This window comes from Portunus trituberculatus, chromosome 19 (genome assembly GCF_017591435.1).
Source record: "Portunus trituberculatus isolate SZX2019 chromosome 19, ASM1759143v1, whole genome shotgun sequence".
NCBI classification, from domain to species: Eukaryota; Metazoa; Arthropoda; class Malacostraca; order Decapoda; family Portunidae; genus Portunus; species Portunus trituberculatus.
This window is the reverse complement of record NC_059273.1, coordinates 4,124,367-4,146,888: the sequence shown is the minus strand read 5'-3', so window position 1 is coordinate 4,146,888 and position 22,522 is coordinate 4,124,367. Positions and strand designations below refer to the sequence as shown.

The window sequence follows — 22,522 nt, the reverse complement described above, 5'->3', positions numbered from 1 at the left end:
TCAAATCTCTCAGCACACACCTGGAAAACAGTAACAGTACATGAGCAAAGGGAAAACAACTGATACACATACACATAAACTTACCTGCTGTCAGTGATAAATTAGCATCAGATGTCGATCAGACGGCAATTCCTATCAAAATGTGTTCATCATTCATTTATTCTGATAAAAGTTGCTAAAAATAATGATGGGTTCTAGAATATGTTATGGTGACCTAATGAAATATGGAGTGGCTGAGAGTATCAAACTCAGAACCTTACGTGTTAACCTGGTAATATAAGATAACATAAGAAGGCAGAGTGAAGAGACTACGAGTGTAGGTGTAGTGATGGTTGCGAGTGCCTTAACAAAAGATCAATGAATGGAGAGAGAGGAGTGTATGAAATATGTGAAAGGATGAGAGAATTTAATGATTGAATAGGGCAATGCAAAGGCAGAAACAAATATAAGACAAATACTCATGACATAGACATGAGAAAAACGTTACAATATTTAAGTTAGGCATTCAATTTACAGACATATGTAAGGTAACCGACTGCACAGATAATACTTGCCTCCACAATGCTGTCTCTGTCTCTTCTGCCACTCCAGATGGACACAGTCACCAGCTCTGGAAAGAAGAGATGCTAGTTAAATATTGACACACAAATTCCATTCAGAACAATTACGAAGATATGCAGAGCAACGAATATATTCCAAAATTAATTAGTAACGCTTGAAAGGCACAGGAACAAAACAGTTGACTTACCTGTAAAGATTTTAACTTTCTGATAAACTAGATTGATCAGATGAGCAAGTTTAATGGCATGTATTACTAAAATCTTCAAGAGAAAATATAATAAACACAAATCCCAATTAATTTTCACTAACATCACTAATAAAAAAAGAGCAACCACTGGAGGAGGAAAAAAAAGCAATGAAGGAAACTGTAACAAAGACGCAGTGACTCCATGACGATAAACTTTATTATTATTTCATCCAGTCAGTTCTACTTGGATTTCTTATCCTTCTTCATCTTGGCCACCCGGAGAGCCTTGAAGTGCTGTTTCCTGATGTGGTTGTGGACTCGGTTAAGGAGCCTGTTCCTGCTCTGCCGGGCGCGTCCCAGCTTGTACCGGTCAAAGTCAGTCATGTTGGAACGCTGGAAGACGCAGGAAGGACCATCAGTGAGTGTGTGTGTGTGTGAGAGAGAGAGAGAGAGAGAGAGAGAGAGAGAGAGAGAGAGAGAGAGAGAGAGAGAGAGAGAGAGAGAGAGAGAGAGAGAGAGAGAGAGAGAGAGAGAATATCCCCTTCACATCATATTATCATTATCAGTCAATGCAACAAAAGCAAATTCTAATAAAAACTAACACACCAACGTCCCACAAAGCACTTTAGCCATACTGAGAACCTAGCAAAAGGTGGCGACTCACCACAACTTCCTTCTCCAGGTTCTGATTCCACTTGGAGGCGGCAAACTTCTCATTAATCTGCTCTGCCTCCCACGCGTTTCTCAGGATCTTGGACCTCTGGCTGCGGTTAATCTTCAGCTGAAATAATTAACAAAGTCACTAAAATAACTTGAACACCCAAAGAACTGTCATAAAAAAAGAAAGGAAAGGAGAGGAAGAGAAAATAAAAACTTTTAATCTTAAGCTGAACTATTCAAATCTTAAGCTACAATTAAAGTCACAAACACTACTTGAACAAACCCCGCCCCCCACGCAAAAAAAAAAACTGAAATTAACTAGAATCATTACTATTAAAAATAAAAAAAAAAAAAAAAAAAAAAAAGTCATCCCTTCAAAAAAAACCTTTTAATTCTTAACCCGTAAGAGGTCAACCACGTACATGTACGTGGAGTCTTTGCTTACTATCTCTGGTCAATCACATACAAGTACGTTCACCCCTTTCTCGGTTTCCATGCTTTTGAAATTCCATCCAGATTCAATATTTATGTTTTTTAAAGTGTCTAGCATAATCAGCACAGTTTCCCGCCATTCTGACATGGATTAGTCATCCCCCTCCCCCACCCCTCCCTGCTGCCTTGCCTTGACCAAACGAAACGGAGCGACATTTGGTATTACTGTCATGAATGTGATGTAGCTCTATGCATTGAGCCTTGTTTTGAAGAATATCACACCCTGCTGCAATACTAAAAAGCTTAGATACTGAAAGAAAAAATAATATTTTGTGGTAAACTGAGCAAATTATTTTTTACATTATATTTACAGTATTTACAAATATTTTTTATTTTTCATTTTATAAAACGAGTTAATTTATGAATATGTAACCATTATACACGTCTCGGAGAAAAATATCGATAAAATGATAAAAAAAAAGCCTCTTTCAGAAGTTGTATGTCTGGCAGCATCACTGAGCAAGGTAAATTCAAAGCTCCAGCTGGATATTTAAAATGACAATTTCGAACTTTAACTCTTATTTCTACTTTTCTATGCCCATTTTGAGTTATATATATATATATATATATATATATATATATATATATATATATATATATATATAAAAAAAAGGTGGTGACCTGGACGAATATTCGGAGGTAAATCAGTGCTGACCTCTTACAGGTTAAGCTGAAATTAAACAGCGAGTAAATGTAAGAGCTAAATAATCTGAAGAGCAATCATAGTCACCTTAAAATTCTTTCTAGATATATTTCTGTTATTGGAAGCGGACAGAAGGAAGGAAGAAAGGAAATAAAGTAGGTTGAGGGGATTGAAGGATTGCAGAGAGAGAGAGAGAGAGAGAGAGAGAGAGAGAGAGAGAGAGAGAGAGAGAGAGAGAGAGAGAGAGAGAGAGAGAGAGAGAATAATGTCAGTAACCAGAAGTGCACATCAGGATCAAGATACTAAAACTTAAACTGAGAATCTATATTAATTCATTACCTCCCTCAACATATCCACCATCCAGTACTACCAATCTTCCCTCAATGCCATCCAGCACTGCCAACCCTCCCTCATCCCCAGCACTCACCAAGTACTTTGTCAGGAACATCTCGGAGAACTTGAACGCTTGCCGGGGAACACCTGAGCATGGCCCGTCAATCAGTGCCTGTCACGGAGGTAAGATTTATTTATTTTTTGACACATAAAAGGGGAAATGTGGTCATAGGTAACAAAAACAACTAAATCAAAGGGCCCACTTAGACGCCAGTCACAAAGCAGATTTGAAAGTTTCCCAAAAAGAATAGTATGTCTTGAAATCTCCCTCTTAAATGGGTTCAGGTCACAGGAAGATGGAAATACAGAAGCAGGCAGGGAGTTCCAGAGTTATGCTACACAAGGAAAGAGGGAGTAGCGAACCATGTCTATACAAAACACAAGAGAAATAATAATAAATCAGCATCTCATTTCTCAACACGAGGAAAATAAGTGAAAAATGCATTTACGCTAGAATATCCTATAATTTTAATTTACTGGGGGGGGGGGGGAAGAGGAAAACCATATGCTGCTATGCCACACAAGGAGGGCAGAGAACCATGTCAATACACACACACACACACACACACACACACACAAAAAAAAAAAAGGGAAATAACAGTAAATCAGCATCCCATTACATAACACAAGGAAAACAGTGTAAGGAGTGCACTGTTACAATGGAATGTACAATAAACTTAATCTATTGAGAGAAAAGAGCAAACAAATATACTGTTAAACAGAAACCTATCATAAAATATCAGAAGGAAATCTACAGACTACAAAAGGCCAACTGACCCTTACAAAGCAGCTCAAGGCAAATTAATGACAAATAAAATACTACAAACAGCTGCTGCCCACCTTGTTGCAGTCAATGATGTCCACAACGACGGCCAGCTTGCCCCGATACGGCCCCTCATTGAGGTAAACCACCCGGCCGATTTGGATCAGCTTACGGAATGTCTGCGGCAGGAACGAGCAGCAGTTAGGCATGTTTTATAAGAAGTGGTGATGACATTAACAATGACACTACTGATAATAATAACCACTTAAAAACTGCTAACGAATAAATAAAAACAAACAAAAAAATACATAATGATTGGATGTCTGTTTCAGGAATGAGCAGCAAATACACATTAAATAATGAATGATGGTAAAATTAACAATGATAATAATAATTACTGGATACCTATAAACAATCATAAAAATAATACAAATTGGAAGTCTAAAAATCTTCATCAGGTAGGAAACCAAACAGTGTAAGGCTACAACCAGGTCCCTAGTCAGCTACCAGAACAAGATCTCACTAAAGTACTGAGGTGTCCTATGGGATACAAGCAACAATGCCAAGACAAGACTGAAAGGATCTGAAGGAGCTACTGAAGCGTCCTAAGAGATATGACCAAGGAAGCTAGAGGTGGTTGAATATGGAATGGGAATTGACTAGTTGGCACCTCTACGCCCTGCAGTAACAAGAGCTTTATTGTGCACTTGGCACTCACACACGGGACCAATAATGCTATACAACCTGAACTCTTGTCAAAATCTTAGTGATGCCACATTAGCCAACTAAATGTGAAACCTACATCATGAACATCTCTCTTGAAGTCATGGTTGGAGACATCACATTTCTAGGTAGGGGAAGTCCCATCTAGGTATTAAAATCGAGGTGCATCACATGTAATTCCCTCTGTTCAGATTCTATTCAAATATTGTAACCACCTTTATGATTAGCACAAAGATGAACTGCTCGAGTTAAATATATAAATACAATGAACTGTTGTACCTACAATGTGAAATTACTGAACTCAAGGAATGAAATTTGGATAAGATGTATCACCTGAATCATCACAATGAAAGCTTGATGTGACGTGAAAGATAACAGTTAAAACACTTGAGAAATGCACTGAGCAAACACGATGTCATGGCTTCACTTGCTTCTTGTGTCCTTGTTAAACAACTTTTGATTTTTGGGAGACATGAAATAACAAATTTCCTCGTTTCTAACAAATACACAGCACGTAGTGACAGTATAAAACACCATTATGTATATCAAAGTAGAACGTCAACACACTTAAACAGACAATTTTCCTGCCTAATACATAAAAGCCACCAAGATGAGGAGGCTGAGCTTGATAAGTGACAACACGGTAAGCCAATCGAGACACAAGCGTGTTCAGAAAGGAATAAGATGAACTCATGAAATAAATAAACAAATTCTTGGTACACAGCTGGGAAAAAAGACTAACTGAAGTAAACTGACCAATGAATGACAAAAGGAAGGGAATAACCAAAGAAGTGATATAAGGTGAAACGCGTCATGAGAAGAATACGTATTACAACTTTCATTTATCCAGTGTCAAGAGTGAAACAAACTGACACAATCGTTTAAATTTGTATTGCTATTCTCACTGCAATGATACATAAGAAGCAAACAGGAAGAATCACACTCGTTTTGTTACAGTAGCAGCAGAGTCAACCACAGGCTCTACGGGGGCGACGCTACCTGCCTCACACTTACCTGGGAGTCGTCAATTTCCTTGTGATTAGCAATATGAAAAGGACAAAGATTAGCAGAGGACCCGAGAGAGGAAACTGAGGCGCCTTAAGGTATCACACGGCTGACAGACAAGATCCTCAGGTCAGCAATGTGTGTGTTCAGGGATCTAGGCCTTTATATTGCCACTTCCCTGTTGGTTCTTGTTTTTCATTCATTTTCTTTTATTCTACTGTCTATTAAGTTCTTCTGCTAACTCTCCCTTTCCTACCACATTTCATATGCTATTTCTTTCTTACCATATATCCATTTAGATAATCAAATGGTGTGTGTGTGTGTGAGGTTATCAGGACGTGTGCACCATATACCGTACACCGCACGAATCCCTCCTTTAGTCTCCCCAATCGCTGTCTGAGACACCCAACTGAAGGAGGTTCACTCGTGTCATTGTGTGTGTGTAATTTTTTTCACCTCGGTCGCCTGCTGGTCACCCAGCCAGTCTTTCCCGTTACTGAGCGAGCTCAGATAGGATGGAGACCACAACCCTTTGAGTTACATCCCGTACCTATTTACTGCTAGGTGAACAGGGGCCACACATTAAGAGGCTTGCCCATTTGCCTCACTGCTCCGGGATTCGAACCCGGCCCTCTCGATTGTGAGTCAAGTGTTCTAACCACTACACTACACAGTGTGTGTGTGTGTGTGACCACAAGAACACAGGCAAAGACAAATAATAAAATGAATACAATATAATGTGAATAAAAACAAACAAGAACATAAGCATACAGAATAAATAATGTGAATACAAGAACATATTAACACTTAGAACATTAAAAAATAAATAAACATGAAAACAAGACAAACAATAAAATAAGGGAAGCTGCAAGAAGCCACTAATGCTTAATCTCACCATGAATCGTTAATAATAAGCCTAATAATCTTGAAAAACAATACAAAATGCACATCTTTGCCGTAAAATTCTTGTCACCTACAAATAAAATGTCCTGAAACTTTAAAAAAATTGAAACTAAAAATAAATAAAACTAATGCGGAACCAAAACATCTCACTTCTTTCTCAACATAATCCTAAAATAGCACAATTCTCTTCACTAATACCATGGCAAAATTTCCACTCCATGATTCGAAGTGTCAAGAACTTGAAATCTACACATTTTTTTTCAAACTTTCTAAACTATAAACCCTCAACAATTCAGACTTCTTGAACTGAAAACTCTAACAAATTCCCCACTCGCAAAACTAAATACCGCAAATTTTCAACAAGCACTTTGAAAATAAAAGAAAAACAAACCATCACTTCAAAATTTCCGGAAAACCTACCGCCACAAATTCACGGCCTGTCATATAAAACCTTAAAATAAAGTCACTCTTGAGGTCCCTGCATGGTCAAAGTCTCGCCTTTCTATCACAAAACACAAACCTAAATAAAAATAACCAACAGAATGACTAATTGTAGTCAAAATGTTCACCTCTCCTTAGCTGAGACCATTTGTTTACATCGCACGGCACTTTTCATTCCCTCATCATAGCATTTTTCGTATTCCTGCGCCATATTTACAACACTACATATTCATTTCAAGTGTTCCTCTTCATTCCTGCGTCGTCACTTTAACGTATTTGTGCGAGATGATTGTAATATAATGAGATAAAGACACGCACCTCCTTGGGCATGGTGGCTTGTTTTGGGGAGACACTGGAAAGAGCGTTAGTACTTCCGACATGAATATAGAAAAAAATTACCAATTGCTTTTTTTCTTTGTATTTTGTTTTTCATATCACTATTTTACTTTATTAATATTTAGATTATTTGTTTTTGTAATCATTATATGTAGATTCAGTTCAGATATACTGGTTAAGAAAAATTTTTGATTAACTTATTTTGTATATTTTTAGTCATTTGAACATTTATCTATGCTAAAAGCCTTTTAAATATTTATGCAAAATAATTAAGATGCAAAATATTTAATGTATTTTGATTTAGATGATTATAAATATATCTCAACTTTTTATTCTCAACATCTGTGAACTTAACGTCCCTTTCAGCCCTGAGCAAAACACGAGCCATGGGGAAGGAGGTAAGGCTCCATTTATCTATTTATTTCTCAAGCATCTCGACACAAATAATGCCTCCGCATCATCCAGACAAGAGATAGAAGAATGAATATTAGTCTCAGATAGGAAAATATGCCGCCAGATGTGTAATGATGGCCTGATGATAAGTTAAATACAGGCGTGAAAATGTAAACAAAACTCGGATAACCACGGATGGTGACCGCTATTTTTATTATTTTGTTATTTCAATGTAATTTCTGTTATTTCCAGACGGAGGCCACGTGCACCATCCGCACCAGGAAGTTCCTCACCAACAGGCTTCTGAACAGGAAGCAAATGGTGAGTAATTATGATAAGCTATGGAAATAAGTGCTCGTGAAAATTTTTGATAAACCATAACTCCTTCATTTCTTTGCCTTTACGGACTATTAGGGCGTTATTTGTTTATGTGTGTAAGGTAAAGCGTAATGACTGGAGCTGTAATGGTGATTGTAGTTAGTGCTTGATGTATTATTTACGTATGGAATAATTTTTTTTCTTGGGTGTTTGAGTGTAAGGATTTCTAGGACGTTGTTATTGTCTATGTAAGGTATGGCGTAATATTTGAAGGTATAATGGTGAATGTATGTAAGTTTCTAGTATGTAGTTGTTTATTCAGTGGTTTAGTTTTGCCAGCGATAAATTAATGTGAAATTAAGAAAAAAAAATGTTACGGTGATGTGAATGTAAAATGAGTTAAAAGTTTGGCAGAGTAAAGGATTGAATTATGTAGTATTAGCTAAACTTAATCTGTTACTCTACATGAATGCATGAGGGAAAAATATGAACTTTTGACACCTCAACATTACAAGGGCACTGGCCAAGGGCAAACACAGTGTTGAAAAAAAAAAATCCCGCTGGTTGCCAGGCCCTGTTAAAAGAAAAGTAGAAAGAGAAACATAAAAATCTAAAAGGAGGGTCCAGTTAACCTGGTTCACCTGATCCCTTATTGCTGTGGTTAAACAGTCAGGAAAGCCCAGAAAAATGTTAATTATTTGGTAGGGGAAACAGTATTCAGGATTTAAAATGGATAGGGATTTTCAGTTCTACTTTATGATGAACCAAGAGAAACCAGCAGTGTGTGTTAATATTTGGGTTAGTGAATTGATGTTTAAAGACATTTTGACTGTATGTGTGTGTGTAATAACAATCAGTGTATTAATATTGCAGTAGTTAGACTGGAAATATACAAAGGCATGGCAGGATAGCCTTAACACAAGAATTAGGGAAACAGAACTTATTGATTATTACTCGGGGACTGGCATCTAAGTGGGGCGTTTTGTTTAGTAATTTTTTGTTACCCTTGGTCAGATTTCCCCTCATGTTAAAATAAAAAAGAAGTGTGTGTGTTGGTTTTTAATGATAAAGTGGGTCATTTTGTGCTTCTCTTCAGGTGGTGGACGTCCTGCACCCAAACCGCGCCACTGTGCCCAAGACTGAGATCAGGGAGAAGCTGGCCAAGGTGAGAGCCATGGACCACCTCACCTGTTTAGTGCAGTGAAGCTTTTTCCTCGTTAAAATGATCTGAGGGACAAACTTTTAGTGGTGGAATGGTGGTGGTGGTGGTTGGATTTTGTGCTGTATATTTTTTTTATTTATTTATTTATTTAATTTTTTTTTAACTATTATGCTCCTCTAAATTTTTGTTATCTAATCTCCATTGAAATTTACTTAGGTCTGTATTCTTTAATTTCTATAAGTCTCTTTCCATGTCTGCTTTATTTTTTTCTTTTCATTGTGTTGTCATATATTGTATCTCCAATTACTAGGTTTTCTTCTCTAATTCCTAATGAAATTTACTAATGGCCATATTATTTCTTATACACGTCTCCTTTTATCAGCCCACAGCTCTTCATTCATTCATTCAGCTACCTTACTCATCTTTTTCATCCTTCACCATTTCATCTATTCATTCAGTTCCCTTACTCTCCTCCATCTTTTTATCTTCATCCCTTCATCATTCAGTTTCCCTTACTTTCCTTTCTCTTTCATCATCCTTCACCTCTTCATCCATTCATTCTGTTCCCATATTCTCCCTCATTTATCATCCTTCACCTCTTCACTTATTCATTCCATTCCCTTACTTTTACTCTTTTTATCATCCTTCACCTCTTTACCTATTCATTCTGTTCCGGTACTCCTCTTCCTCTTCATCATTCAGTTCTCTTACTCTCCCCCCCTCTCTTAATATCCTTTACCTCTTCATACATTCATTCATTTCTAAGTTGGCCTTTTGTTTAATCATTTTTGTTACCGTTGGCCAGATAACATAAAAAGAAAATGATGAAAAAGAAAAATACCATCACATTCTCCTTTCTTCAGATGTACAAGACCACCGGGGATGTTGTCTTCTGCTTCGGGTTCCGCACACAGTTTGGCGGCGGCAAGAGCACAGGCTTTGCGTTGGTGTACGACACTCTCGACTATGCCAAGAAGATCGAGCCCAAGTACCGTCTTGTTAGGGTGAGTGAGGAAGTTAACCTGTGTGCTAATCTTACGCTTGGTACTGGAACCTTCAATGTGCCTTTCTATTCAAGTATTTATTTCTTTAGAGCCTCTGAAACTCTATATCTGATTCTATTTTTTCTACTTATGACCTGAAATCATTTATGAGGCAGGTTTCAAGACATTTATCCCTTTTTTTTTGCTGTCTCTTGGACCTGCTCGGGACTGGCATCTTAGTGTATCTTTTTGTGTAATTTTTTTTTTGTTTCCCTTGACAAGATTTCTCCTCTTACTTAGAAGTGGGGAACAGCTAATATACATATAGATGTCATTTTACTTACAGCGCAATTTAATCTACTCTTCATATCCTTTAATTTTTCCCATGTATATCTATTGACTGCTTTAACCACTGATTCTATTTCTGTGATACTTTGCCAGCTTGAGTCCGTCTTCTCCTTGCCCTAGTCATCAATCTGAAATCCATTACTATTATTATTTATTCATTTTTTTTTTTTATTTATTACTATTTTTATCATTTTCTTTTTTTTCTTTTTTTTTTTTTCATATCCTGAATTCTTGCCCTAAGGATGTTGCCATACACCATTTCACTACTTTAACCAGATCTCTCTGTAATGAAACCTAATACATTTACACTGTTAGCTATACATATTTCCAGAGTATGTGTAGTAATGTGTTGTTACCCTCTTCCTTCCCCATACAGCAAGGACTCCTGGAGGTGAAGAAGACCGCCAGGAAGCAGAGGAAGGAACGTAAGAACAGGATGAAGAAGGCACGAGGCACGGCAAAGGCGAAGATGGCCGCCGCCACTAAAAAGGTTCGTCTGCGGTGTGTTATCCGTTTGTTATCCTCCATTTGTTTGTATTTAGAATGGAGTTAAGCTTATAATTGTATGTGTGCTTAGGGGTCTATTTTGTCCTGTAACAGACCTACATATTGCAGTTTACAGTTATTTATTTTATGGATAGATAATTTCATATATACGTTTACTTTTTTTTTTTTTTTCATCATGGTCAGTCATCCCAACAACTCTTTTTGATAGGTCAGGATGTCAGATTTAACTTAACCCAAAACAGTATCTAGGTTTGCTGATCTTATGGAATTCTAGACAAAGAAACTGCATTCCAGAGATAACTTAGTGGAAGGTTGTATCTTCATTTGTATTCTTCAAAAAGAAACTAATGACTTTTTTTCTCTCATTGCAGAAGGTACGTGTCTTCCTGCTTGGCTATGGTGCTGCTGCTGGGAAAACTGAAGCTGTAGTGTGTGTGTGTGTGTGTGAGGGAATGGAGAGTGTGTATGGTTGTATGGATTGGAAAGTGGCCAGGATTACTTATGGATTACAATATATATGTTAGATTAGAAAGGCAAAGGAATATTGGAGAACTAAGCTGTAGTGTATGTGGAAGGGAGAGAGAACTGTGTGCATGTGTGTGATGTGTGAATTAAGGGATTGTTAGAGGGCCTGTTGTTATATATGATGAGGATTTGATTGATAAATAATATATTGATAGGTAAGAAGATTAGATTGGTAAATTATTTATTAATGTGTGGTGGTGCTGGAAGAAATTTAGCGAAAGTTTGCCAAGGGAGGGTAGGTGGGAGTAAAAGAATAAAGGCAAGGAGTTTGTGTGTGTGTGTTTGTGCATTTTTTTTAGGTGTTAGACAACGTACTGTGATGATGTAGTTGGTGCAGAGTCCTTAGGGGGCTTAAAGAGATGATTTGAGTATTTCATTGAAGAATAAGTTAAGTGTAGTGGGGGAATAGGTGAAGAGGGAGGGAAGGATGGGACAAAGATAGGACCATTACTTGATCTAGTAAGGTACAAAATAGTTTAGAAATTTTAAAGGAGACTTTAATAATTACTTATTATAAGCTTTTAACTCATCCTTTTTTTTTCTTTTCCCTTTACAGTAAATGGAGCAAAGTGGAGAATAAACCTAGAAGTAAAAAAAGATTAAAGGTTTAATTTTTTCCTTTTCAAGTATTTTTAAGAGCAGAAGTAACAGTCAGATATTTGAGAATGTAGAGTGACGAGATGGGAGACCAAGAATAATGAAATATATTAAGAGATGAAGGTATCAATGTGGCAATTTACTGAGTGTGTAGTGGAAATAATAACAATAATGGTTTTTGCTTACTCATTTAGAAAGACTATTATGCAGAGTAACGTGGGAGGGTGAGAGCAACTAAAAATAAGAACCCAAATGCAAATTGTTTCCTAGCAGTTTGTGCAATCCCACTTGAGGACAATATTTGAATGAGTTTATTAGGATACATGGATCTCGGGTCTAAACTAGAATACAGAACAAAAGAATACAAGTGGTGGCATTTGTGTAGACTTCATTGGCCATGGCAGATGTCAGGCTAGAAGCGAATAGCCACCAGCACCACGTAGTTCGAGGCAATGTTGATGTTCCTCTGAATAACACCGTGAAGGAAATAGAAATGAATAATAATTGAATGATGTCTACTTTATTATTGTTGCTCAATGCGAGTGAAGAAAAAAAAGTAATGGTCTAAAACTGAAGAACTCTTGTTAAGAATAATGATGGGAGGATCACAACACATGGAGAATGTAGAAATCCTCAATGAAGAACATATAGAGACAATCAGAGGTGGTCCACTCACTCTACTGGAAGGAGAGATCTGTGCAGCAGTGACTTTTAAAGTAAGGCATGAGCAGGAAGCCTCCCAGTTCTGAAGCATGAACTGGGAAGAGGTGCAATGTGGTGATCAGCTGTTGTGAAGTTATTGTAACAGAAACATCCCTTTCTGCAATGGCTAAGAGAGACTTTCCCTCTAGTTCAATGGTTCCTAAACTATCTTTCACGACGCTCCTTTCCACAGAACCTCGCGCCACTTACTATCTTGATTGCGTTTATACAAAATCATGCCTACCCTCCAGAGTTTCGCGGTCCTCGAGTTTCGTGTTGTCCTAAATTCTCACCATCCCTGGCTTTTACTTATTATTTCCTCCATTTTACGTTCTGGAGCATAAGTCAGGTCTTTCTATCACTGGCACCACATACGCTGACAAGTAGTCACTCACGCTGGCTTGCACATAAGAGGAGAGAAAGGCCAGTGTGATATACATAGTACCTACTATTAGCAGTGCTTAGGAAACAAAGATTTTTACTTGGATTAAAATGAACGAAACAATTATTACAGGCACTAAACATATATCTACTTTCTTAATTGAGGAAATATTAAAACCGACTTGCACTGTTTGAAAACTAAGAATAAATTGGAAACAATGCATAAACATAATACATGGGAACACTTAATTGTAACTCTAAAATGAACACATGTACAGTACGTATAACAAATCTGGTAACCGACTGATTCTATGATATGCACAACTTCATAAACCAGATACAAACATGGGGACAGGGCAGGAACAATAAAGCAGTAGTACTATTTTGAATTCTTAAAACATGTACTGGAATATAAAAGTTTTCCTGTAAAGATGCCCTTAATTTCATAAACTGATTATAAAATTTCAATGCACGGCACTTAATACACGACGTTACAAGCTCTCACAACACTTGAGTATAAAGACACTTACGCCAGTAAAGTTTGAAAGGGAGATATGAAAGGTCTTACAAACTTAACGTGAAATATGAAGATAAGACACGAAAATGATTCCAGTAAATAAGTGGAGTTTGCCATTGTACACATTGTTCGACAAACTAAACATGAATATTGAAGACACGCCCATAATATTTAGAATCCTCAAAATACTGAAAAAAAAAAAAAAAAAAACATGAATGGCTTGGTTTCAACAGTGAGAAGGATGCCGCTGCTTTGCACTGGCGTTGGACTAATACTTGTTCTTGGATTTTTTTTTTCTCAGATGATATTACGCCTTCCCTTTATTCTCCTCACGTCCCCCTAGGGAGAAGCGCCCCCGAGTTTGGGAACCACTGCTCTAGGTGGTGGGCATCAGCGTCAGAGATTTACCATTTCTTTGTTAGCCAGCTGTGGAAATGCATGTCATACCAGATAAAAGAGAACACAGGACTTGATAAGAACACCGATGTGACCCATTATAGCAGATGTGTACAAAGTTTGTCCTGTTATGTAAAATGCAGATTCCTCCCTCCTCAGAGAGGTTCTGAGGGCTCTGCTTGAAGAACTCGATTTAAACAGCAAAATAATCTCTACACGTTAGCAACTGCTTGAGGGAAGAAATGGCTTTTGTACAATGAGTGGATAAGTTCACGTGTCTCTCAAAGCGCTCAGCGAGACAACTTTGGTTAAGGAAAAAGAAAGAAAGAAAAAAGCAGCCGATGAGGTGATACATCAGAGACCAGCGCTAAATACAAACTATTGTTCCGATGCACGGCTAAAGAGACTGAGAGCTCCAGCCCTGAATTACCATCCTAACTGCAGAATTTCTTGTCCTTGTATTGTGAAGGACAAGCAGGGAGTCCAATAAAGTAACTCGCAACACAGTGAGAGAGAGAAAAACAGAAAAATAACACGAAACGCTCTCCTTGGAAAAAAGGAGATCTGAAAAACGCACACGAGCTCTGAGAAAAGTCATTAACTTATTGTGATGCATAAGGGAAAGCAACTGAACTAGGCAGCTAAATCAACAGTGTAAGGTGGCGGTGGTGCGTCGCATTCAAGGCTGCAGGGATGGAAGGGCTCGGGAAGCCAAACCATATGAAGGGGAGCTATAGCCATCATCTAAGCCAGCTAGAGGAGAGGAGCGCAGCGGCCAGCAGGGCGGGGTGAAGGGGAACCGGCTGTGGGGCCGAGTCGTGGTGCATGGCCCGGGGCTTCTCGTCTGCAATATAATGAAAGCAACCTCCTCACCACTATCACCATTGCATCCCAGTGCTTATCATGGTAAACATTACAGACAACAACAATACAAAGTAGTATTGCTTAAATGAAGTTCGTGTTTCGTTGTTGCTGCAGGAGGTAATGTCTGCATGAGGCACTGCCAAGACACGTGTATACATACAGGAAAGACTGACTAAGGACCACTGACTATAGGGCCATATTACCTTACTTGGCTTTTTTTTTTTTTTTTTTTTTACTTATAGTGTGTGTGTGTGTGTGTGTCTCACCTCTAAGGACGAACACAGACACAGTGGCTGGATCAAGATCCTGTGGCTGACATGTGTAGTTCCCCGCATCGTGCGGCATCACGCTAGTAAGGGAAAGTCTTGCGCTGGCCCTTGCACCTTGTTGAGCCTGGTGGAGACTCACACCGCCCCTGCACCGGGAAGAACAAGCGATGACAATGAAAGACCTCAGTTTAAGACAATTTCATAAAGGATGATTTGAATATAGAGGTAACGTGAAAGATGGAAGACAATTTCATGTATATGTTAAAAGAGATTGAAGACCTTTTTAAAAAAAGCCTGCGCAACTAATGGGCGGATGCTGAACAGCGCTTCCTACATACTCTTCAAATGTGCCTACAGGCGCTATAGGCCTTAACGTAAGAAAAAAAAAAAGACTGTGGGTTCATAAGGTGGAATACCATCAGAGCGGTGGAGAACGAGGAGAGATTTAAGGAAATTATGAATATGCCATCGAAACCCGCAAGTACCCTTCCTCTCTTCACTTGGAATTGCTAATGAGGGGAAGGAAGGAGCGAGGGGCGGCGTGAGGTGCTGAGGCCAAGACTGGAAAAGATAATAGATAAAAACAAACACGGAGCAGAGGGCGGCGATCAAACATCAGACAGCAAACCACAGAACACCAGGACACTGACATACAAAGCGAACAGCGAATAATGATGCGGAAAAGACGAAGAAATATAAACGCTGAAAACGATGATGAAATAGAAAAGACAAAAACTAACACACACACACACACACACACACACACACATATATAGGTAGATATGATGAAGAACCAACCACCTGCATGACTCGAGAGGGCACCGGGGCGTCATTCAGAAGGTGCTCGTTTGTCCCGTAACAGTACAAGGATGGCGAGATGCGAGTATACTGTAGAGTAAAGCGAGATGAAGGTTGGACTAGCGGGAGTTTCTTCATATGCAAGGGTTTAAAAAAGAGGGAAGGGAAAGATAGCCGCCCCTCTCCCCCAACACACACTAACATCCTTTCCTCCAAACACTACGTCAGATTAAAGACTCAAAGACATTTATACCTAAAATTTCCCGATTTAAACAAGGCACAACTTAAGAGTCTACCTCCGCATCGCTTCTGGACATCTTTCCCTAACATGTCCATTTCCTCATCAACAAACACACACACCCTCACTCACACTTGCTCTCGCGGTTAGTGGCTCTTCTTTAAAGAACCCTCAACTACTCAACTATCTGCTCTGCCATCTCACTTCAGGCGGTGGACGAGTGGCTGTGATTTGGCCATTTCAGGTGTGTCCTCAGTGACTGCCACACCTGCTGCTAATTGCCCTTTTCTCGCTTTGACTTTGATTCATTTGTCTACTTTTGCTTTCACAGCCACAAGAGAGAGAGAGAGAGAGAGAGAGAGAGAGAGAGAGAGAGAGAGAGAGAGAGAGAGAGAGAGAGAGAGAGAGAATTGTATCATGATTTAAGGAAGAAAATAGAGGAAAAAAAAGAACGAAAAAGAGAAAAAAAAAGGGGGAAAGAGTGGAAAACAACACATACTACACATTCCTTTTAACGCCCCAAATTCACCTTAAACACTTCCAATTAACCTATCTTGTACAACTAACTAATATCAAAAACAACCCACACACAAAAAAAAAAAAAAAACTAGCGGAGGACTTTAGTAACGTTGGGTCCTGGAGAGTTCTGGGGATAAGATGGAAGAGGATAAAGGTCACGTGGTAGCAGCGGTGGTGGTGGTGGCGGTGGTGGTGGTGGTAATAGCTCGTACGTCTTACGGCTGCTGTGGCGGTGACAGGAAGAATGGGCCACGGAGGAGACGATGCGGGGATGAGGCATTTAGGAGGCAAGGGATGGCCCATCGAGAGAGAGAGAGAGAGAGAGAGAGAGAGAGAGAGAGAGAGAGAGAGAGAGAGAGAGAGAGAGAGAGAGAGAGAGAGAGAGAGAGAGAGAGAGAGAGAGAGAGAGAGAGAGAGAGAGAGAGAGAGAGAGAGAGAGAGAGAGAGAGAGAGAGAGAGAGAGAGAGAGTAGGAATAAGGGAAGAAATGCAGCCTAATATTTACCATAAACAGTCGCTCTATAAATCTTAAAGATATCCAGAGAGAGAGAGAGAGAGAGAGAGAGAGAGAGAGAGAGAGAGAGAGAGACGAAATGCAGACTAAACTTTATCATAAACAGTCGCTCTATAAATCTTAAAAATAACCAGAGAGAGAGAGAGAGAGAGAGAGAGAGAGAGAGAGAGAGAGAGAGAGAATCGAAACCCGTTATTTTCAAGAGTCTGTCGCGAGTCAACTTTACAGGATCAGTAAGCTCGTCTCCCTCAAGGGGCACCACTGAGAAGCAAGGCGTGGAGTGGACAGCCATGCGGTGATTGATTAGCTGTTACTGACCCGGCTAGATGGCTCAGAGTTTCCTTTATGCCTTTGATCGAGTCTTTTCTTTTATACTCTCTCTCGCTCTAAAGTCTTGTGACGCATGGTATATTTTCTTCTTTGTAACTAAATCGCGGTTAATTCTGTTATTTTCGATGTGTCTAAAAATAAAATAATAACAACTGGCTTTTTTTGTAATTTGTCTCATCATCTCATCACTAGAAATACTAATGCAGAATGAATAACTATAGGCGTTAGTGTATAAAATAATTCAAGAGCATTATTTTCTCCTATACTGAAATACCTTACAGTCAAACGAGAACACGATCTATTCTTCCCATAATTCACTGCCACAAATTTAAGAGTAATCTGCTCTCCTCACTCGTAAATCCTCCACAAACTTCTTTCACTCTGAAGGTTCAATTTGTGTTTCATCGTGAATGACTCGCTGCCTCAAGTAAGTCTCTTAGTCAATTATGCAAGGCAGTTTTATGTTTGCGTGGTTTAACTTGGTATTGTTTTGCTTGTGAATTTGTGATGCGGCTTTACATGAGTCAGGACAGAAAATACTGGGGTGAATCATGAATAACATGTAACATTATGAACACACACACACACACACACACACACACACACACACACACACACACACACACACACACACACACACACACACACACACACACAGCATATGTACAAAAGATGGCTGCTATAAAGACATCTGTAGATTTCTTAAAAAAAAAAAAAAAGAAAACCAGAATTGGTATCATACAGCAAATGAACAAATACTCACTAAAAGTTTATACGCAATACTTCCTCTTCAAAAAGAAAATGGAATAATAATAGTGAGAAAATCCACCAATAAAGGAAATGGTGAGCAGATCATCCACGTGCGACTCACCTGCTTCCCTCTGCAGTAATGGGGCGGTGCTCCCTCAGCCAGGTGATGGGGCCTGGCGGGCGGGGCGGGGCCTCAACCCAGCAGGTGAGCAACAGTCAGGAACCCGCCTCCACGTACACCTCCGACGGCCCCGCAATCACTGCCCCGCCCTCTGTAAAGACACCAAGTTAGTCGACAGCACTTTCATCGCCGCATTCTCTCGCCCTGCACCCCTTCCGTCTTATACCCATAGTTCCACATGTGCATCCCTCCCATCTTTCACCCTTCCCGCCCTCCAATATTTGTCCCGCTCTTCACCACTCTTCCAACTCCCCTCCAGCCCTGCACACCTCCCATACACCTCTCACTTTGCACCATTACTATCACAGCCCTCCCGTTCTGCATCCCTCTTCTCACGCCTCTCCCGCGTTGCACACCTCTCCCACCACTCCTCTCACACTTGTCTCACATCACCACAAAGTCATATTTAACCCGAATTTCAAAGTAGTTTATCAGGTTTATTTGAATGTGAAAAACAATAAATAAAATAAAATACAGTAAGTAAATTAAAATTTCTTCGTGGGAATAGTCAAGTGTTTTCATTCAGGAAGTCACATGTAGACTAGACTTGGTGAGTTGTTATTTTCACATGTCCCAGTTCCACATTCTTGTTCTTGTACACAGAAAGACATGCAGGACACTCTTTCCAGCATTCCAGATAAAGCAAGAATGACAGGATGAAAGTATCGGCACCGCCAGAGAGAAAAGGCTGTATGAAGTTTTACACAAATATCAGCTTTAAACCCGGCACTTCCACCCTAGAGCACGACACCAACAACAAGACAACAACGCCACCAGGAAGATTGAAAAGAAAAAAAAAGTTAAAACAATAACAGAAAGTTTAGCAAAGGAAAAGGAGACAACTTCAGCAAGAAATCAGGTTGAGCAAACAGCAATAACATCAAAACATTTCTACACACACACACACACACACACACACACACACACACACACACACACACACACAGAAGATGATCTCGAGTATTTTTTCTTTTCTTTCAGCATCATCCTCATTGGTAGTACTAACATGTGCTCTCTCTCTCTCTCTCTCTGGTCACTCTAAACCGTCTAGAGATATATGTACTATATAATGCTGTATGCCTACTGTACTCCACATCACAAAAGTTTTAAGTCTTGCCTCTCTTGTTACACACACACACACACACACACACACACACACACACACACACACACACACACACACACACACACACACACACACACACTAACTAACTACTTAAATAACTACATAACTAAATATGAAATAACAAAGTAAAAATCGGTCCTATATTTTCAGGCAGCCACAGGTCTCCAGGTGTGCCCCGAGAACACCTGTTTTGAGCTGCTGCTGCCCCGCCTGACCCTCGCTGGGGACGAGCAGTTGCAAGTTATCTCATGTGGCGATTATTTGCGTCCGACGGGGGAAGTTTGCTCGTAAGCTATCTGAATTAGTAATTGGAGGAGCGCGACCAAGTAGTGTTCCGACTTCATAACCTGAAGTTTCCTGAAGTCCCCGGTTCCAGGGTGCCGCTCGGAGCACTCTGGCCCTCCGGCTTACTTAAAATAATAATGCAGGGGAGACACACGGAAGGGAAAAAGTAAGAAAGAATAAACAGAAGTTCGGGGATGTCAAAGATGAAGCCAGTGACGGTGACGCGTGCAGGAGGGGCCACACACACACACACACACACACACACACACACACACACACACACACACACACACACACACACACACACACACACACACAGAGAGAGAGAGAGAGAGAGAGAGAGAGAGAGAGAGAGAGAGAGAGAGAGAGAGAGAGAGAGAGAGAGAGAGAGAGAGAGAGAGAGAGAGAGAGAGAGAGAGAGAGAGAGAGAGAGAGAGAGAGAGAGAGAGAGAGAGAGAGAGAGAGAGAGAGAGAGAGAGAGAGAGAGAGAGAGAGAGAGAGAGAGAGAGAGAGAGAGAGAGAGAGAGAGAGAGAGAGAGAGAGAGAGAGAGAGAGAGAGAGAGAGAGAGAGAGAGAGAGAGAGAGAGAGAGAGAGAGAGAGAGAGAGAGAGAGAGAGAGAGAGAGAGAGAGAGAGAGAGAGAGAGAGAGAGAGAGAGAGAGTCCAATACTCACGGTAGACTTCTAGGGTGACAGGATGTGATATCTTGGGTCGAGTGTTGACCTGACACTCGTACACGCCCGCGTCTGCCAGCTGAGTCTCCTCGATGAGCAGATCCCACGCCCACACAGCGCCGGCACGCCACGCCCTTACCTGCAACAACGCACGTCATAGAAACTCAAACTCTGTCTCTGAGGAATTTTTTTTAAGTAAGAGAGGAAAACTTGCCAAGGAAAACAGAAACGATTAGATCAAAAGGCTTACTGAAATAAAAAGGCCCACATATATCTATCACATACTTCTGTTTACCTCTGGATTATAAGAATTAGTGCAGTACTTTATTGTAGTTTGGGTAGTTTATGTTACAGCAGCCGTATAGTTCAATAAATATCACGTATGGTGTCTTTAAAACTATTTCACCAGTGTATGCACTGATTCACGACAACAAAAGCACCTTGTACATTATCTTTAAATTATCAACGAGAACGAAAACTGATTAAAAAGAATACATTTTTCAAAGTGAAGCCAGAATGTTTAAAGTTGAATATACGACACGGAGAAATGTCTGTGGTTGCTGATTCAAGGAAAGATGTGCCAATTACCAGTGAAAGGGTTAATACCACCGGAATAACGATGTGCGTGGTTCTTAGCGGTTCCATGGATCAAGCGACATATATATATATATATAGACAAGCAGGGTGAGGAATGTGGCTCACTACTCCTACCCAGACCCCCAACAACTATCCCCATTCTTCCTTACCCACATACATGACCCTAGCTATTGTGGCGCCTAACCTCAATCACTCACTCACTCCTTACCCATATTATACGTTCCTCCTCTATTACTCCTTGTTTAGAAACGGAGGCACAGGGAGAATAAAAATCACTCACTCACTAACTCACTTCCTGGCCACACTGTACGTATACCTCCTCTCTCAGTCTTTGTGGAAGTTTCTAAACAGAGCCACGAGCAAATAAAAATCTTTCCCCTTCCAGACACACCAGCCAGGGCACTGCAGGTGAGCCAGGTGACTCCCTCTTTTCCACCAGGTGAGTCTGATGATTGGAGAGACTTTGAGGATCGTCAAGAGTGGAGTGAAGGGGAGGAAATCAGAGAGGAGGAGGAGGAGGAGGAGGAGGAGGAGGAGGATATAAGAAGCAGCAACAGAAGAAAGAAAAAAGGAAAAAATGCATGAAACGAAGAAAAAGAGAAAGTTACCGAAAGAAACTAATGGACAGAGAGGAATGAAAAAAAAGGTAATAAATAAAGGAAAAGCCGATATAAAGGTCAAGCTTCCTGAACTATACCTAACTTGACTAGGGAAAGAAAACGGAGGAGGAGGAGGAGGAATAAATACTGAGAAGAAATTGCCGCTACATGGAGCAAGTGTCAGGCAGGTGAAGTGTATAAAGGGAATGGATGCATAGGAAGGCTGATTGCGGGAAGAGGATAAAATGCAGGGACAAATATATCGGGAGGCAGAAAGGCGCACGACAGGGAAGGCAAAATGAGATGTAATGAGCCAGTCTATTTTCTCCCCCTCACCTCGGCAGCTTGACAAACGATTCCCCCGCTGACTGTCTGGTTCATTAGCTCGCCTCACTCTACCACGCGGGAATGCAAAGTAATCCTCCTTGACCTATAGTTGTCCTTCATTGCTGTGCCAATTTATACTGACTTGTGTATCACTGGTTGCTCTTTTGAAAACTTAATATATCTCTTTTATTCCAAATTTTACTACGAAGACTCATAAATTCACTCAGAAAACTTAATATATCTTTGTTTTATTCCATATTTTACAAAAGAAAAGCACGAATTTAGTTAGAAACTTATTATATCTTCATTTTCTTTCGTAATTCATTAGAAAACTCATAAATTTAGTCAGAAAACTTGATATATCTCTAATTTCTTCCCTTCTGAAATTACGACACTCCTTTTTCATCCTCTAAGAGTATTTCCTCATACTAACTCATAGTCATACTCATCTCTAACCCACGGTAAATATTTTTTTCCCCTAAACCTATTCCGGGTCGTGATCACTAACCACGAAGCC

The 22,522-nt window shown here is 39.8% G+C and overlaps 2 protein-coding genes and 1 pseudogene across 3 annotated transcripts; 1 reads left to right on the top strand and 2 right to left on the bottom strand.

Annotated features, from left to right (window-relative positions):
- Window positions 1–947: 947 nt before the first annotated feature.
- LOC123506037 (60S ribosomal protein L14-like) lies at window positions 948–7,159 on the bottom strand. 2 transcript variants are annotated; one of them, XM_045257870.1, is made up of 6 exons: window positions 7,090–7,137; window positions 5,437–5,454; window positions 3,777–3,878; window positions 2,971–3,048; window positions 1,413–1,529; window positions 948–1,141 (listed from the first exon to the last, which is right to left on the bottom strand). In XM_045257870.1, the coding sequence occupies exons 1-6, from the start codon at window positions 7,099–7,101 to the stop codon at window positions 989–991; spliced, it is 480 nt and encodes a 159-aa protein (XP_045113805.1). In that variant the 5' UTR covers window positions 7,102–7,137; the 3' UTR covers window positions 948–988. The 2 variants fall into 2 exon arrangements, with proteins under 2 accessions (XP_045113805.1, XP_045113806.1); XM_045257871.1 differs by lacking the exon at window positions 5,437–5,454 and having other exon boundaries at window positions 7,090–7,159.
- Window positions 7,160–7,420: 261 nt separating this feature from the next.
- On the top strand, window positions 7,421–11,942 carry LOC123506266 (40S ribosomal protein S24-like). Its single transcript, XM_045258207.1, has 7 exons — window positions 7,421–7,505; window positions 7,753–7,821; window positions 8,915–8,983; window positions 9,844–9,984; window positions 10,688–10,801; window positions 11,190–11,192; window positions 11,900–11,942. The coding sequence occupies exons 1-7, from the start codon at window positions 7,494–7,496 to the stop codon at window positions 11,900–11,902; spliced, it is 411 nt and encodes a 136-aa protein (XP_045114142.1). The 5' UTR covers window positions 7,421–7,493; the 3' UTR covers window positions 11,903–11,942.
- Window positions 11,943–12,370: 428 nt separating this feature from the next.
- LOC123506309 overlaps window positions 12,371–22,522 on the bottom strand; it is a 45,462-nt pseudogene continuing 35,310 nt past the window's right edge.

Coding starts and splice junctions, on each gene's coding strand:
- LOC123506266 (XM_045258207.1), top strand. Junction 7,822..8,914: donor TTCTGAACAGGAAGCAAATG/GTGAGTAATTAT, acceptor GCTTCTCTTCAG/GTGGTGGACGTCCTGCACCC. Junction 8,984..9,843: donor TCAGGGAGAAGCTGGCCAAG/GTGAGAGCCATG, acceptor TCCTTTCTTCAG/ATGTACAAGACCACCGGGGA.
- LOC123506037 (XM_045257870.1), bottom strand. Junction 3,049..3,776: donor ACATCATTGACTGCAACAAG/GTGGGCAGCAGC, acceptor CCTCCGTGACAG/GCACTGATTGACGGGCCATG. Junction 1,142..1,412: donor ACCTGGAGAAGGAAGTTGTG/GTGAGTCGCCAC, acceptor TGCGTCTTCCAG/CGTTCCAACATGACTGACTT.